The sequence below is a fragment of the Macrobrachium nipponense genome, chromosome 1, assembly GCF_015104395.2.
Source record: "Macrobrachium nipponense isolate FS-2020 chromosome 1, ASM1510439v2, whole genome shotgun sequence".
NCBI classification, from domain to species: Eukaryota; Metazoa; Arthropoda; class Malacostraca; order Decapoda; family Palaemonidae; genus Macrobrachium; species Macrobrachium nipponense.
In genome coordinates, this window is record NC_087200.1 from 90,885,528 (window position 1) to 90,901,117 (window position 15,590).

The window sequence follows — 15,590 nt, forward strand, 5'->3', positions numbered from 1 at the left end:
TTTTGTCGTAGGACATCCCCTTGAGTTATCCTATTATCTTTTCCATTGACTGAATGACCTATGTTAAGACTTCTTCTCTTTGACAGAAGATAGAGGTCTCCTATTCATGGTCCAGGAATTGTTCATTGGAGAAGACGACTCCTTTCTTCAGTCGTCTTCACTCGTTGACAGTCGTGATGGCTGACAAGCTAAATCATTGGAGTCAAGTCCTAGGTACGGAGTGGTCTCTGCAGCAGGACGTTACTTCCTCGAAGAGAGTTGCAAAGCTTCATGGCCTGAGTTATGACGTTAAACACACCAGGGGTCGGGGTCTGTGGCCTTCGAATTTGTCCTGGAATTCATAGCCAAGACTCAAAATCTTTAAGTGCATGATGGCAGATTTACCTCATTTTCAATTCCCTCCCTGATTGAGTTTATGGACAGCAATCCGCAGGAGTAACTGCTTTGTCCCGTCAAGAGCTCTGCACTGCTATCTAAAAAAACTCTTCACTTTAAGGCGTATGTGTCAGACATTTTGTTAGCATGGGCCGGTCCAGCAAGTTCACCATTTCATTGTGGGTGTGCGAGGTGATTAAACAGTCATACTCTGCACCTAGTTCTGTCACAGTCTGTGCAGGCTAGAGCACATGACATAAGAGCAAGGAGTTTCTCTCTGGCATTGAAGAACTTATTTGTTCATACGATTCTGAATGCTGGTGCCTGGCTCTGGCAGACCAAGTTTGCTTCTTTTACCTGAAGGACATTGCCCACAGGTCCTTGGACACTTTTTCCTTGGATCCATTGGTGGCTGGCCAACAGTTGTGTAGCTCATCCAGTGCCCCTGACAGGAGAATTTGTATCTTACCCAAGATGTGTGGGAGAGAGAGTGAGCGAGTTGGTTGGTCTCCCACCCCCCCTTTTTTTTTTTTATTATAATTATTATTATTATTATTATTGGTGGGTGGGTTGGAACTGGTTCGAGATAGGTGAATGTGGCAGCCATACTGGTTGCAGTTATTTGGTTTGTTCCAATACAATGGACAAATCTGCTTCTCAGAAGCACTTGCTCCTCTCTGGCATGGAGAGGGAGGAGTGGTAACAAATCCCTGTGGCCTACATGGTTTGTTGCTTGAACAGACAAGTGTTCTCTTTACCTTCCATGAATGCAATGAATCTGGACATCTCATTGTGTTTAATCCCAGCAGGCTGAGTTTTTAGATACGTGCTTATCTATTCTCTACCTCCTTTAGAACTCTTCCTAGTATCTTCTAGGAAGGGTGGTCAGGTGGGTTGAACCCCCAGCTGGTTAAGGATACATGTACCACCCTCCAAGTATAAGTCTATTCTATTGTTAAGACCGAAAGTGTTTCGCCTATGAACAAATGACAAATTTGTAATCAATCAGTATTTTTCATAGCTAACAAACCTGTGGTCCTAACGTTAATTGTCCCGATATCCTGGGTTGGAAGAAAGAGACAGGTCACGAGGTTCCAAGCCTGGTCGGTGACCAGCTTCCACCTCATATACACGAGTGGCCAGATGCCAGATTCCTTGCTTTACAATCTTTGATTATTTTTAAACTGGTTTCCAGATGGCACTAGAAGATTAGCGTATTGGTAAAACCTCAGGTTTGTTAGCTATGGAAAATACAAATTGATTAAAAAAAATTTCATAATTCAAGGAGTATATAGTGTACTTCATCCTTGAAAATTGAGGATTTCCTCCTTTTACACCTTCAATACCCATTACTCTCAATTTCCCTTTGAGCATTTGATAACCGTATACGTCTGAGCTTCTGGCCTTCAGCCTTAACCTTGTATTCCAATTCATCATTGATGCTTAAACTAGATTATGACAAGTTTAGGATAACTGTATAAATTTGCCATTTGATTTTCCCCAATCAACATTTTTAATCTACATTTTTGCAGATTCATATTTTGAATAAGTCAAAAATTAATTGCTGAAGAGGTGCTTGGAGGATGAAAACCACTTGAAATATTTCGACATTTTAACCCTTTTGCTTACCCAGGCTTGACTATGATACATTTTGTGTTCAAGAGTTAGTACTAACCAGAATTTACTTTCAGGGAACTGTCTCGTTATATTGCTGCTGGTCGACTTCACTGCAAGATTGACAAAGTTGGTGGGATTGTTGAAACTAACAGACCAGATTCCAAGAACTGGCAGTACCAAGCAGTAATCAAGCATGGTGATATTCTTTTAAACAGAGTCCAGAAGCTCAGCAGAGTTATTAACATTTAGTGAAATATATGATTTAAGTGTATGAGAGTACAATGCAATGGAAGTGTAAAGTATCTTCACTATATTCATTGAACTTTTATTTTCTCAGAATGTATGAGGTGATGTACTGGTCTGGTTTTATTTAATAAAATGTTGGTTAGATTATGCATATCTTTATCTGCAACTTTTGCCTAAAAGCCAAGCTTTGGGGGACATGGTCACTCATTACAAGTATGAAATTTCTGCAACTTTTCCTTTTGCCTAAAAGCCTTGCTTTGGGATACATTGTCACTATTACAATTATGGAACTATGTTAAAATAAAAATTATGTGCAATTTAACACAAACTGATATAACACACAACATGAAGCAGTCAAACAACTATCACTCCCCTCACATCTCCTTGGCTGCTTTTATTCACACCCATGTCGTCTTTCAAAACTACCACCAAAGATACTACACAAAATAAGGGAAATTTTAATTTGGCTGTCAGCGAAGGCATAGCAACATGTCTTCACTCTACAGCAGCTACTGAAAATGTGCTAGCTTACAGCAATTGATTGGGGACTCTCCTGAAATGCTCCTAACAACAATTAACTACCAATTAATGATCTTGTCAACCTGATGCTGCGGAATATTGCTAGATAACAGGCTATGATTTATATTTCCATAGTATCATATTTTGATAGTAAGTACAAAAAAAAAATTAAAAAAATACACAACTGAGACAAGCACAGAACACAATTTCAGCAAATTTTATTGTGCACTGGTTAACTAAGTGGCAAACCTTAATAATCAACAGACTAGAGTGCAAAACGACAAAGTTAATAAGCTGAATACACATAAAATTGCCTGCATTATAAAAAACTGAAAACTTACAATTACTACACTGAAAACAAAATGAAATTTTCATTATTAAAATGAAGTTTTATTGTATACTTACCGAACAATTATAGGGCCGTGATTTCCACGAGCGGCAGGATACTAAATTCAAATTTAGCGCGTCGGCGTCGCCACACTGGTGGTGATGACGTCATCTCCCTCCACTCGCGGGAGAACCAGGTACAACTGCCCAGGTGAATCCAATTCTTTCTGCCCGTCCGTCCACCTAAGGGGAGGAGGGTGGGTATAATCATAATTGTTCGGTAAGTATACAATAAAACTTCATTTTAATAATGAAAATTTCATTTTTATTGTAGTGTCTTACCGAACAATTATAGAGCTGATTACACATTATGGGAAGGTGGGATTCAGTGACCACTAGTATTTTTAAATGGTTACATTTATTGCAATACCAGTAAACACTCAAGGTGTCTGTTGTACATTACCTTGTAAGAGAGCTACAGCAGACTGATACTGCCTCTGGTCGGTGCTCTTCTTACTATTGTAGAGGAATTGGAATTTGACCAAAGTTAGCCTCTACAGGAGTGGAATCCTTCCGTAGTTCAAGCGAGTCAAGGCTGACTGACGGAGGATAGTAACAACAAAGACTGCCCTTGCCCTGGGCTAAGACCAGAAATTCAATTATACAAAACATTTGTCACCAACACCAGATTTAAAAACATATATACCCAACCATTGTAAAATCTGACCTAACAGACTGGTGAGTATCCCAGGTACTCAGTACCCCCAGCTTCCCTTGAACTCGACAACCTATTCAAGGTGAAAAGTTAGCATAGAGGTGACGACCCCTGTGCCGTTTCTCCCAACACCATGCCAGAAACCGCCACCGGACCTAACGTTTTACATTCTCGAAAAACCGTTTCTATCTCTTTGAGATAATGACTCGCAAAAACCGAATTCGATCTCCAGAACGTGCTCTGAAGAATCGAAGCTAAAGATAATTCTTTCTGAATGCTAAAGAAGTTGCCACTGCTCTAACCACGTGAGCTTTAACTCTCAGAACGGAAAGATTGTCGTTCTCGGACTGCGAGCGAGCTTCCCTGATAAGCTCTCTAATAAAGAACGATATAGCATTCTTAGAAAGAGGACGAGAGGGATTTTGAACCGAGGTCCAGAGCTTAGAAGATTGTCCTCTAATACCCTTAGTGGCAAACAGATACTGCTTAATAGCCCTGACTGGACATAAGAGCCTTTCTTCCTCCTCATGTCCAACCAAATCAGATAAGTTCCTTACCACAAAACTCCTCGGCAAGGATTAGAAGGATTCTCATTTTTGGCTAGAAAGGTCAAAGATACCGAAAATACAGCATTGCCTTGAGAGAAACCGACTCTTTTGTCTATAGCGTGCAATTCGCTGACACGCTTAGCAGAAGCTAGTGCAATAAGAAAGAGTGCCTTCTTAGTCAAGTTCCTGAGTGAAGCCGACTTCAAAGGCTCAAACGGTGGCCCCATGAGGAACTTAAGCACCACATCTAAGTTCCAAGCCACTGTATCTTGCGGGAGCTTAGTGGTTTCGAAAGACCTAATGAGGTCCGACAGATCTGAATTGGAGGAAATATCCAAACCTCGATGTCGAAAAACCGAAGAGAGCATGGCTCTATATCCTCTGATCGTCGAAGGAGCCAGTTTCTTAGAGTTCCTAAGAATAGAAGAAAATCTGCTATTTCTGTTAAAGAGGTCGCAGAAGTAGAGACTTTAGCACTTCTACACCACTCTCTGAAGATTCTCCACTTCCCTTGATAGAGTTTGTTAGAAGACTCTCTCCTACAACGAGCGATAGCTTCTGCAGCTCTTCTTGAAAATCCTTTCGCTCTGACAAGATTCCGGACAGTCTGAACCCTGTCAGAGCTAGAGCGGACAAGTTTTGGTGGAACCTCTTGAAGTGAGGTTGTTTGAGAAGCCACTTCTCTGGAGGAAGAAGTCTGGGGAAGTCTACTAACAACTGGAGAAGGTCCGGGAACCACTCTTTCCATGGGCCAAAAGGGAGCGATTAACGTTAGTGTTACATTGCTGTGCGACATGAGCTTGTTCAGCACCTCTCTTATTAGACCGAACGGAGGGAATGCATAAGCTTCCAGACCCGACCAATCCAACAGCATTGCGTCCACCGACCAAGCTAGAGGATCTGGGACTGGAGAACAAAAGAGAGGAAGACGGTTGTTCCTTGATGTCGCGAACAGGTCTATTGACGGTCGTCCCCAAAGGCGCCAAAGTTTCTGACAAATCTTGTTGTCCAAAGTCCACTCCAGAGGTAACACTTGCTGTTGACGACTTAACTCGTCCGCCAGGACGTTCATCTTTCCCGGAACAAATCTCGGGACTAGCTGAACCTTCGCTTCGTTTGACCACAGGAGGAGATCCTTGGCTACTTCGTACAGAGAGAAAGACTGAGTCCCCCCGTTTCCGCACGTACGAGAGAGCCGTGGAGTTGTCGGAATGCACTGCCACTACTCGACCTTCTACTAAGCTCCGAAACTGTCTGAGCCCCAAGAAAATTGCTAACAGTTCCTTTACATTTATGTGGAACTTCTTCTCCTTCTCCGACCAAGCTCCTGAAGTCCGTTGATTTCCCAGTAGGGCTCCCCAACCTGTGTCCGATGCATCGGAAAGAACTGTAGGTTCGGGAGGATGGGTCGTAAATCTAACCCTTCTTCCAACCTTGCTCGAGAGAGCCACCACCTTAGGTCCTCTTTTATTTGATCTGTGACAGGAAAGGTAATCGAGTCTGGTTGTGTCTTCCTGCACCAAGAGGCTCTCAGGAAAAACTGCAGAGGTCTCATGTGCAGTCTCCCAACGTCACAAATTTCTCCACTGACGTCATTTGCCCAGGAGCCTCATCCACTGATTGGCAGAACTTACCTTTTTGTCCAAGAACTGCTGAACTGTCTCCAGACAGCCTTGCCCAACCCTCTTCGGGGACAGAAAAGCCCGAAAAACTTGAGCATTCAGAATCATCCCCAAATAAAGGATGCTCTGAGATGGAACCAACTGGGACTTCTGTTTGTTGACCAGAATTCCTAACTTTCTGGCAAGATCCAGAGTTGTTCAAGGTCCTTCATGCACCGACTCTCTGATTCCGACCGGAGAAGCCAATCGTCCAGATAGAGGGAGATTCTTACTCCTAATATGTGCAGCCAGCTTCCTATCGGGGATAGAACCCTGGTGAAAACTTGAGGAGCGGTCGCTAGTCCGAAGCAAAGCGCCCGAAACTGAAACACCTTGCCTCCTCGAACATGAACCTCAGGTACTTCCGAGATTCGCGATGTATCGGAATGTGAAAATAAGCGTCTTGCATGTCCAGAGAGACCATCCAATCCCTCTGTCTGATGGACTCCAAAAACCGACCGAGTGGTCTCCATATGAAATTTTGTTTTCTGGACATGCAAGTTCAGGGCTGCTCACATCCAAAACCGGCCTCCAGCCCCCTGATGACTTGGGAACTACAAAAAGGCGATTGTAAAAGCCTGGAGGAAAATCCCCTTCTATCTGTTCTATCGCTTCTTTGAGAACAAGCGCTTCCACTTCTGCGGCTAGCGCCAGAAATTTGTCTGAGCCCGGAGAGTATGCCTGGAATGGAATTGGCACAGGTGAGAGCGAGGGAGGTGAAACGAGAGGAATACGATAGCCGAACTTGAGTACTTGCACTACCCAGGCTTCTGCTCCTCTGTTTTCCCATTCCTCCCAAAACAGAGCCAGCCTGGCTCCCACTGGTGCATGAAGAACCGAGCTTTCATTTGGAAGGTTTGTTAACCTTGGCCGAGGCCTTAGACTGAGTCGCAAATTCGACTTCGGCCGAAAGAAGCGCTTGGGTTTTCTCCCTCGAAAAGGCACTTGGGCCAGAGGAGAAACCGAAGGAACAGTCTCCACAGGAGCTTTAGGTCTCTTAGTAGACTGTGCCAGTAAATCCGAAGTAGATTTCTTATCTAGCGCAGACGAAATTGACAACACTACATCGTCTGGAAAGAGGTTATCTTTCACAAAAGGAGCAAACAAGAGAGCAGACTTCTGTTGGGAAGTAACCCTTTTAGAAGCAAAGGAGCACCAAAGTTGCCTTTTCTTAAGGGTACCAAAGGCGATGAGCGAAGCTAACTCATCACATCCATCCCTAATGGATTTGTCCGCACAGGACAGAACACCAATCCAATCCTCCGCTAACTCCTGAGAAAGAGAAGGACAGTCTTCGATCTTGGCCGCTAAAGCGCCAATAGTCCAATCAAGGAAGCTAAAGACTTCCAAAAGTTTAAATTGATTCTTTACAACGTGGTCCAACTCCGGCGCTGTAAAGAAAACTTTCGCTGCGGCGAAAGCAGATCTTCTAGAGGAGTCGATTAAACTGGAGAAGTCTCCCTGGGAGGAGGCAGAAACTCCCAGAGAAGGAGCTTCCCCAGTTACATAAAACCTATACCTCTTACGAAGCAACTTAGAGGGAGGGTAAGCAAACAGCGCCTTCCCTAAGTCTCTTTTCATAGACATCCATTTCTCCGTCTCTTTCAACGAATGTCTAACCGCTTTAGATAGAACAAGTTTTTGGGAGGAGAGGGTCTGAAGTTTTCCTCCTCATCAAAAAAAGTCGAAGTTGGGGAGCGCGGAGCAGCTTTCTCAAAATAATCTGGATAAGATACCAGAAGAAAACTGGAGGAGACGTGAATAACACGAGAGGTGGTGTGAATCCTCCTCCTCTACTTCTTCATTCTCCGATACCGCCGAAGAAGTAGACGGAACTACAACCGGATCTGAAGGTTTCGAACCACCCTTGGACTCATTCATCCAGTTGGTTAACATCTCTAACTGCTTGCGCAAAGGCGCCAGAGACGAATCAAAAACAGTTAACGTAGGCTTGGAAGAGCCTAAATGTTTGTTCAGCAGGAGGCGGAAAAACTACTTGCGCCTCGCTCGGAGCCGCCGAAATTCGAGGCGAAACAGGTGCATCAGGCGTAACAGACGAAAAAGAGCCTAAAGAAGCACCCTTAGAACTGCTAGCTACAGCGCTAAAACCACAATCTCTAGTAGTAGATGGAGCCGAAAAAGGCACAGATTGAGGCGACGAATGAGCCGCTAACGGCCGCGGCGCAACCCTACTCTCAGGCTCCTTATACCGCTTGACTGGAGGAGGCGAAGAATCGGCGCCTGAACGCCTCTTTAAGGGATGCGAAAACGGAAACGGGCGAATCTCGCCAAGAGCGCCGCGCGACCGGAGACGAATCGCTTGAATCATTCGAAAGGCGTCTGACCGCAACACCTTTCCAACGCTTAACCGAGCCCTGTTGAGGCGCAACAGGCTCAACAAGAGAGCGCCTGTCTGTGGGCAAATCCCGATCGACTCCCTTGGACTTCCGGTATGTCTTCTCCCCGGTGCGGGGGAGCTGGACAGTGACCTTTGTCTAGGAGACTGTGTCAGGACAGACAGACGCACCCTCAACTACACTCTTACCTGAAGCCGCTTTCTCCAAAAACGTCTTAACTGAATTACCAAGTTGCAAAACCGTATTCGCTAGTACCGAAATTTCTGATCTAACCTCGATTCCAGACTGGCAATGGTGTCGGAAGAAACTACACGGGAAGCCGGAGAAGTGGGATTAGTAGGAGGAATAGGAGGTGTAGTTAAAGGAGGACATAACAATTTGAGGAGAAACAGAAGGAACAGATGCATCGCAAGACGAAGCAGAGCTAAGTCTACTTTCCCTAAGCGCTGCTTTTCTAATTCTGTCTTTAGCTAATTTCTCCGAGTATGAACTAAAAAACTTCCATTGAGAATCAGTCCAATCACTACACTCGTTACATGTTCGATCTGCTGAACAAACCTGTCCCCTACACTTAACACATTTAGTGTGAGAATCATACTCTAACTTGGATAATCTAGTTTTACATCCTGAGATGCAAAACCTAACTCCCGACGGACTAGAATCCGACATGGCAACGCCTAAATAAAAAGCAAAATAACAACAACGCCAAAAAAGAGTACTTCACCAATTCCGAAGATCAAATCCACAAGAAAAAAAGCGAAGGAAAGTCATCCAACCGCACCGACCACCGATGTTCACCGGACGCCGGCAGGAAAAGAATTGGATTCACCTGGGCAGTTGTACCTGGTTCTCCCGCGAGTGGAGGGAGATGACGTCATCACCACCAGTGTTGGCGACGCCGACGCGCTAAATTTGAATTTAGTATCCTGCCGCTCGTGGAAATCACGGCCCTATAATTGTTCGGTAAGACACTACAATAAAATGAGCAGTTACAGTAACTGAGCAGTGGCAAACATGCTGGAAAATAGAGGGTAACTAATGCTATAAGCAATAAAAATCACAATACTAATCAAAAAGCACATTGAGAAAATATATGAATGAAATCACAGGAATGGCATATCACAATAATGACAAAAATGAAGTGGCAATCTTGAGAAGGATACAGCAAAGCCACTTTTATTGACTATGCGTGAAGGAATGACGCTTTGTCTTCCAGGCCAGCCAGAGAAGCATGGCCAACGAAGAATTGGCGTAGTTTCTTAATTCATTGTTCATTATGGAAATATTGCCATATGCAGGTGCCAGATTATTTACTTAATAATAAATAATATTTCCTTTCAAAGGTGCTACACTTGAAATAAATTACATTAGAACTGAGTAGACTTATTCAATGTATTAAAGATAATTATTTTGCAAAGTAAGGAAAATATATACCGATGGGTCCACGATTTCTAATTTTATTCTCAACTCTAGCTTCGTGACAGCACACCAAAGATTTTGAAGTTGGCTTTGCTGCCGCTCGAGTCTTGACTCAACGTATCGTACTGCACTGGGGTGTTGTCATTTCATCTCCTACAGCCGATAAATAATACATCAAGGCGTTAACATTCTTTGAAAACGATGTTTAGTTAAACTAATTTTGTCCTTTGATCAATAAAATAATTTGCATGACATTTAGTGGGCCTAAATTGGACTTCTGATTTTCCCACATGATTTGCTTAGGTCCATTTTCAGGAGTATACTCTCTCGGATACTGCTGAAAATAGACCTGGGCAAATTATGTGGGAAAATCAAAAGACCAATTTAGGGCCACTAAATATGTCATGCAAATTATTTTATTGATCAAAGGACAAAATTAGTTTAACTAAACATCGTTTTCAAAGAATGTTATGGCCTTGATGTATTATTTATCGGCTGTAAGAGACGAAATGACTACACCCCAGTGCAGTACGATACGTTGAGTCAAGACTCGAGCAGCATCAAAGCCAACTTCAAAATCTTCGGTATGCTGTCACGAAGCTAGAGTTGAGAATAAAATTAGAAATCGTGGACCCATCGGTGTATATTTTCCTTACTTTGCAAAATAATTATCTTTAATATCCAAATGAAACTGGATGATATGCAAGCAATTCCATAAAAAATAAGACTGAAATATATTACAGTAGTACCTCGAGATACGAAAGGCTCAACTTACAAAAAATCCAAGTTATGAAAGCCAATGCGAAAAATTTTACTGCTCTACATACGAAAAGTTTTCAAGATACGAAAGGTTTCTGAAAGTCCGAGATTCGCCCAATAACAATTTTGAAACTCGCGCCGCACGCCGCCATCTTAGTGCTAGTAGACTAGCCACCATCCTCCTGCTCTCCCATTGGTTCCTGATGCTAGCCAAGCCATGAGATCCTTCTCTCTGATTGGACAGCATCCCTCCCATCATGCATCTTCTATACGTACGCGCTGGCGTCCCTTAGCTCGGCCACTCCGCACCCGAAACTACTGTACGCAATCGGCATTCATTCGCTCCAACGATTTCGTTTAGTAACGTAAATTCGTTAGTGATTTCGTTGCAGTACATATCGTGTTGTGCGAAGACTGTATATTGTGTAACTTTACGTAAATTAACGTAGTCATGGGTCCCAAGAAAGTTGAAATTCACGGAAAGAAGCGCATGCTCTCTTTGGAGACAAAGATGGAGATCATAAAGAAGTACGAAGCTGGTATGCGATTGAGTGTGATCGCAAAGGAATACGGCTGTAATCCGTCGACAATAGGCACCATCCTTAAACAGAAGGATGCCATCAAAGCAACTACACCGTCGAAGGGCATCACTATTTTGTCCAGCAAGAGGAGCCATGTGCACGACGAGATGGAACGGCTGCTCCTCATCTGGATAAAAGACAAAGAAATCGCTGGTGATACAGTAACGGAGACAGCAATCGCTCACAAGCCCAGAGCTATTTTCGGCGATTTGATTGCGCAGGCGGAAGACGAGGGAGGGGAAGGGACTTCAACGCCAACCCCAGAGTTCAAGGCTTCGCATGGCTGGTTCGAGAAATTTCATAAACGGACTGGCATCCATTCGGTGGTGCGTCATGGGGAGGCTGCCAGCTCGGACACGAAAGCGGCCGAAGCCTTTAAAAAGACGTTCGACGAGATGATGACCAAGGAAAGCTACAGTTCTCAGCAGGTTTTCAACTGTGATGAGACTGGCCTTTTTTGGAAAAAAATGCATCGTCGGACATACATCACGGAGGAAGAGAAGAAGCTACCCGGGCATAAGCCTATGAAAGACAGGCTTACGCTCGCACTTTGTTCGAACGCCAGTGGGGATTGCAGGTGAAAGCCCCTACTGGTGTATCACTCCGAGACTCCTCGAGCCTTCAAGGTCCACAAAGTGTTGAAGGAGAAGCTTCCAGTGATGTGGAGGGCTACTGCAAAAGCCTGGGTAACGAGGCTTTTGTTCACGGAGTGGGTAAATGTGTGTTTCGGCCCGACTGTGAAGAGTTATTTGGAAGAGAAGCGCCTCCCCCTGATATGTCTGCTGGTGTTGGACAATGCCCCTCCCCACCCTCCTGGCCTCGAGGAAGATATCCTAGCGGAGTATTCCTTCATTAAGATTCTTTTCTTCCGCCCAACACCACCCCTCTCCTCCAGCCCATGGACCAGCAAGTGATAGCGAACTTTAAGAAGCTGTACACGAAACATCTTTTCAAGAGATGTTTCGACATCACCGATACCACAAACCTCACCTTGCGTCAATTTTGGAAGGAGCATTTCGACATCGTCATTTGCATCCGGCTCATTGACCTAGCTTGGCAGGAGCTTTCGAGGCGAACCTTGAATTCCTCGTGGAGGAAACTCTGGCCTGATGCCGTATCCGCCAGAGACTTCGAGGGATTCGACGTGGGCGAAGCTGGTACTGCAGAGTCAGAAACAGTTGATGATCCCGAAACTGTTTTGGAACCAGATCTTGATGAGATCGTTGCACTCGGCAAGTCCATGGGGCTGGTCGTCGACGAGGACGACATCAATGACCTTCTCGAGGAGCACCAAGAGGAGCTTACGACGGATGACCTGAAGGAGTTGGAGGCCATGCAACTTAACGTCGTTCAAGAGGAGTTCTCTAGCAGCGGCGAGGAAGAGGAGGAGGAGCCTATGACAACGGCAGAAATTAAGGATATTCTAGGCGCTTTTCATAAAGTGCAATTGTTTATCGAAAAAAGACACCCCGAAAAGGCTCACACAGGTCGTATGCTTGCGCAGTTCGATGACGTTTGCTTGAGTCGTTTCAGGAACATTGTGAAAAGTAGGCAGAAGTAATCTTCCTTGGATCGTTATTTTTTAAAGAGGCCTTCAGCATTAGCAGGAGTAAGCAAAAAGGAAGAACCAAGTGATAAAAACAAAGTTGAAAGCAAAAAGGAAGAACCAAGTGATGAAAACAGAACGTTGAAAGCGGTGATGAAGTTGAAATTCTGTAAAAAAAAAAAAAAAAAAAAAAAAATAAAAAAAAAAAAAAAAAAAAAAATAAGTTAAAAATAAAAAAAAATAAACATTTTTTTTACGTAATTTCTAGATTATTGTAAGTTAAGTGTTACAGTTTTGTTAAGGTGTTTCGTAAATTTTAGTTTTATGGTTTTCCTTAAATTTTTTGTGTTTTCGTAAAGTTAAGTGTACGTACATACGTACGTTATCTGCCGTTTGTCCTCCTCCTCCTCTGCCGCCACTATCGGAGATAGCCTCACTCGAAAGGTAAGCTTCCACATTTTACGTTACAGTAATAATATTTCTTGTACACTAATATACACTTTATTTACAGGTTTTCAATTTTTATTCTTAATTTAGGTATTGAATGGTCCAAATTGTTGTAGTATTTCATTGTTTATAGGTCAATTTAGCTTTATTATGAAATTTAATGGGGTGTTTTTGGAGGGCTTGGAACGGATTAGCCATTTTACACACTAAAATGTGTTCCAAGATACGAAAAACTCATTATACGAAGGCCGCCTCGGAACGGATTAATTTCGTATCTCGAGGTACCACTGTAGTTTGATTTTTTATGATTGCTTTATGACTTTGAATAGCTAGGTCTGAGTTAATTAAGTTAAGCAATTATGAAAAGGATAAGAAGAAAGGCGAACATGGCTAATAAAACAAGAATAACGGGAATAGTCAAATAAAGCAGCAGTATATATATATATATATATATATATATATATATATATATATATATATATATATCTATATATATATTATATATATATATATAAATTATATAGAATATAATATACATATTAATCTGCTTATTTGACTATTCCCGTTATTCTTGTTTTATTAGCATGTTCGGCTTTCTTCTTATCCTTTTCATAATTGCTTAACTTAATTAACTCAGACCTAGCTATTCAGTCATAAAGCAATCATAAAAAAATCAAACTAATATAATTCAGTCTTATTTTTTATCAAATTGCTTGCATATCATCCTGTTTCATTTGGACACCTTGGAAAGCTGTGGGAGTCAAAACTGACGAATACATTAAGGCAGGCTTACTTTCCTTAAAGGTTTCTTAGGTTGATCTTTTTGTAGCTATTCATTTCTTCTAAATAGAAATTGATTCAAATTAGTTTCACATGTATACCTACTAGACCCACTACCATAAGCATATTATAAGTAGCTGAAAGGATAAGAAATATGAAAGGTAACGTTCTCGTTTAAGTCTATTTCATATGTTTTTTTTTTTTTTTTTCAAGAAAAACCTACTGCTTTAATCAAGGGTTGCTGTTTGACGGCTACAGGGTGTAACACGAGTGTATGCACATATTTTGTGGAATGAAAGATAAAATTTCTCTGAACAGAAAATATTTTATAAACATGCATTTTCAGGCGTCCGTTGTCAGTGCGGGGAATTTTAAAATAACCGTTATCATTAGTGATGCTTTCACGAGATGGAGTTCGTAGTGAGAAGTCGGATCTAGTCGCCTGAGATGTAGTAGAGAGCGGAGGTGGCGTATAGAAGTGATGGAAGGTTTAGGCCGATGTTAACAAAGTATCTCCCAATAAAATGTATTCTTTAGGTTTTGAAGAAAAAAAATGCATGCATCATTGAAACCATTTACCTCGCTATCCGTGGTATTCACTGGCCACCGATAAAAAACAAAACAAAAAGAGTAAGCCTAACTGAATCTCTCATCCATCAAAGATAAGTTTGCTTATTCATTAGACTTATTCATGAGACAACCATCAAAGACTTCAAGTGTAGATTTAAAAATCTCTTCCTCTCCATCTAAAGTATTCATCAGACACCAGTCATAAGCGTAGAGCTAGTTATGATTACTGGTTCAGCAATGTCATGACGAGGCACTAGAATTCAAAGTTCACAAATGAATGTTGCTCAGCAACATTTACACTGCTGCATTAACTTGCTCTCATGTGGTACTTCGAGGTGTTGCACCTCTAGGCCCATGTTCTAAATTTTGCCGTTCTTTAATCAATTTTATTCATCTATAAACTTTCTTGATATCTCTCCAACAGGAACTTGCACCGAATGCAGTGCAATAATTCTCTCACTCATCGAAGGATGTTTCTTAGACCGATAAATGACACATTGACATGTGATTCCCGTGCACGTAACATCAAAAGCAATAGAGTGAGGTCGCCTGGTTCACACTGTTAAGATAGTTTTTTTTTTTTCTTCTTCTTTTTTGATGGCATTTTGTGAGATTCCAATGTTTTCTGTAAAATTTAACAAATGGAATAGTTCAACTACCTTCAACTTAATATTGAAATGATAATTTAAGGACTATGTTTATGCGATAATACTAGTAATAGGTGTCTCCTATCTATTTGGTAATGTATATCTATGGTTGTGATATGACATTTTTTATCACTTCGTTTCTTTCATGTCAATTTTGCTACATGGAAAATAGTTTTACACAATAACATAACATAATGTTCTAAAGATATCAGTGACTGTTTTAACATCATTACATATGATTTCTTCCATCTTTGAAAAGAAATATCAATAAATAAGGAATGAATCATGCATCAGGCAGGTGAACGAAAAATTATGAAACTCCACCACGAGTTTTTTGGCCGACAGTACAATGGCACCTTCCTTTCAAAATCTATCAAGCTAATGCAGCAAGGACCCATTCACACACAGCTGGAAGATTCATGTTTAACTGGTTTATAAGAAGAAGAAAGCGCCTCAGTGGCGTGGTTGGTATGGTG

The 15,590-nt window shown here is 42.1% G+C and overlaps 1 protein-coding gene across 1 annotated transcript in view; it reads left to right on the forward strand.

The window, feature by feature from the left end:
* The window catches only part of LOC135219456 (26S proteasome non-ATPase regulatory subunit 6-like), a 97,608-nt gene extending 95,226 nt beyond the window's left edge, over window positions 1-2,382 (forward strand). Inside the window, exon 8 of the mRNA XM_064256248.1 lies at window positions 2,067-2,382. Within this exon, the coding sequence (XP_064112318.1) occupies window positions 2,067-2,241 (175 nt within the window). The 3' untranslated portion in view covers window positions 2,242-2,382. The remainder of the gene's footprint in view (window positions 1-2,066) is intronic.
* The last annotated feature ends 13,208 nt before the right edge of the window (window positions 2,383-15,590 follow it).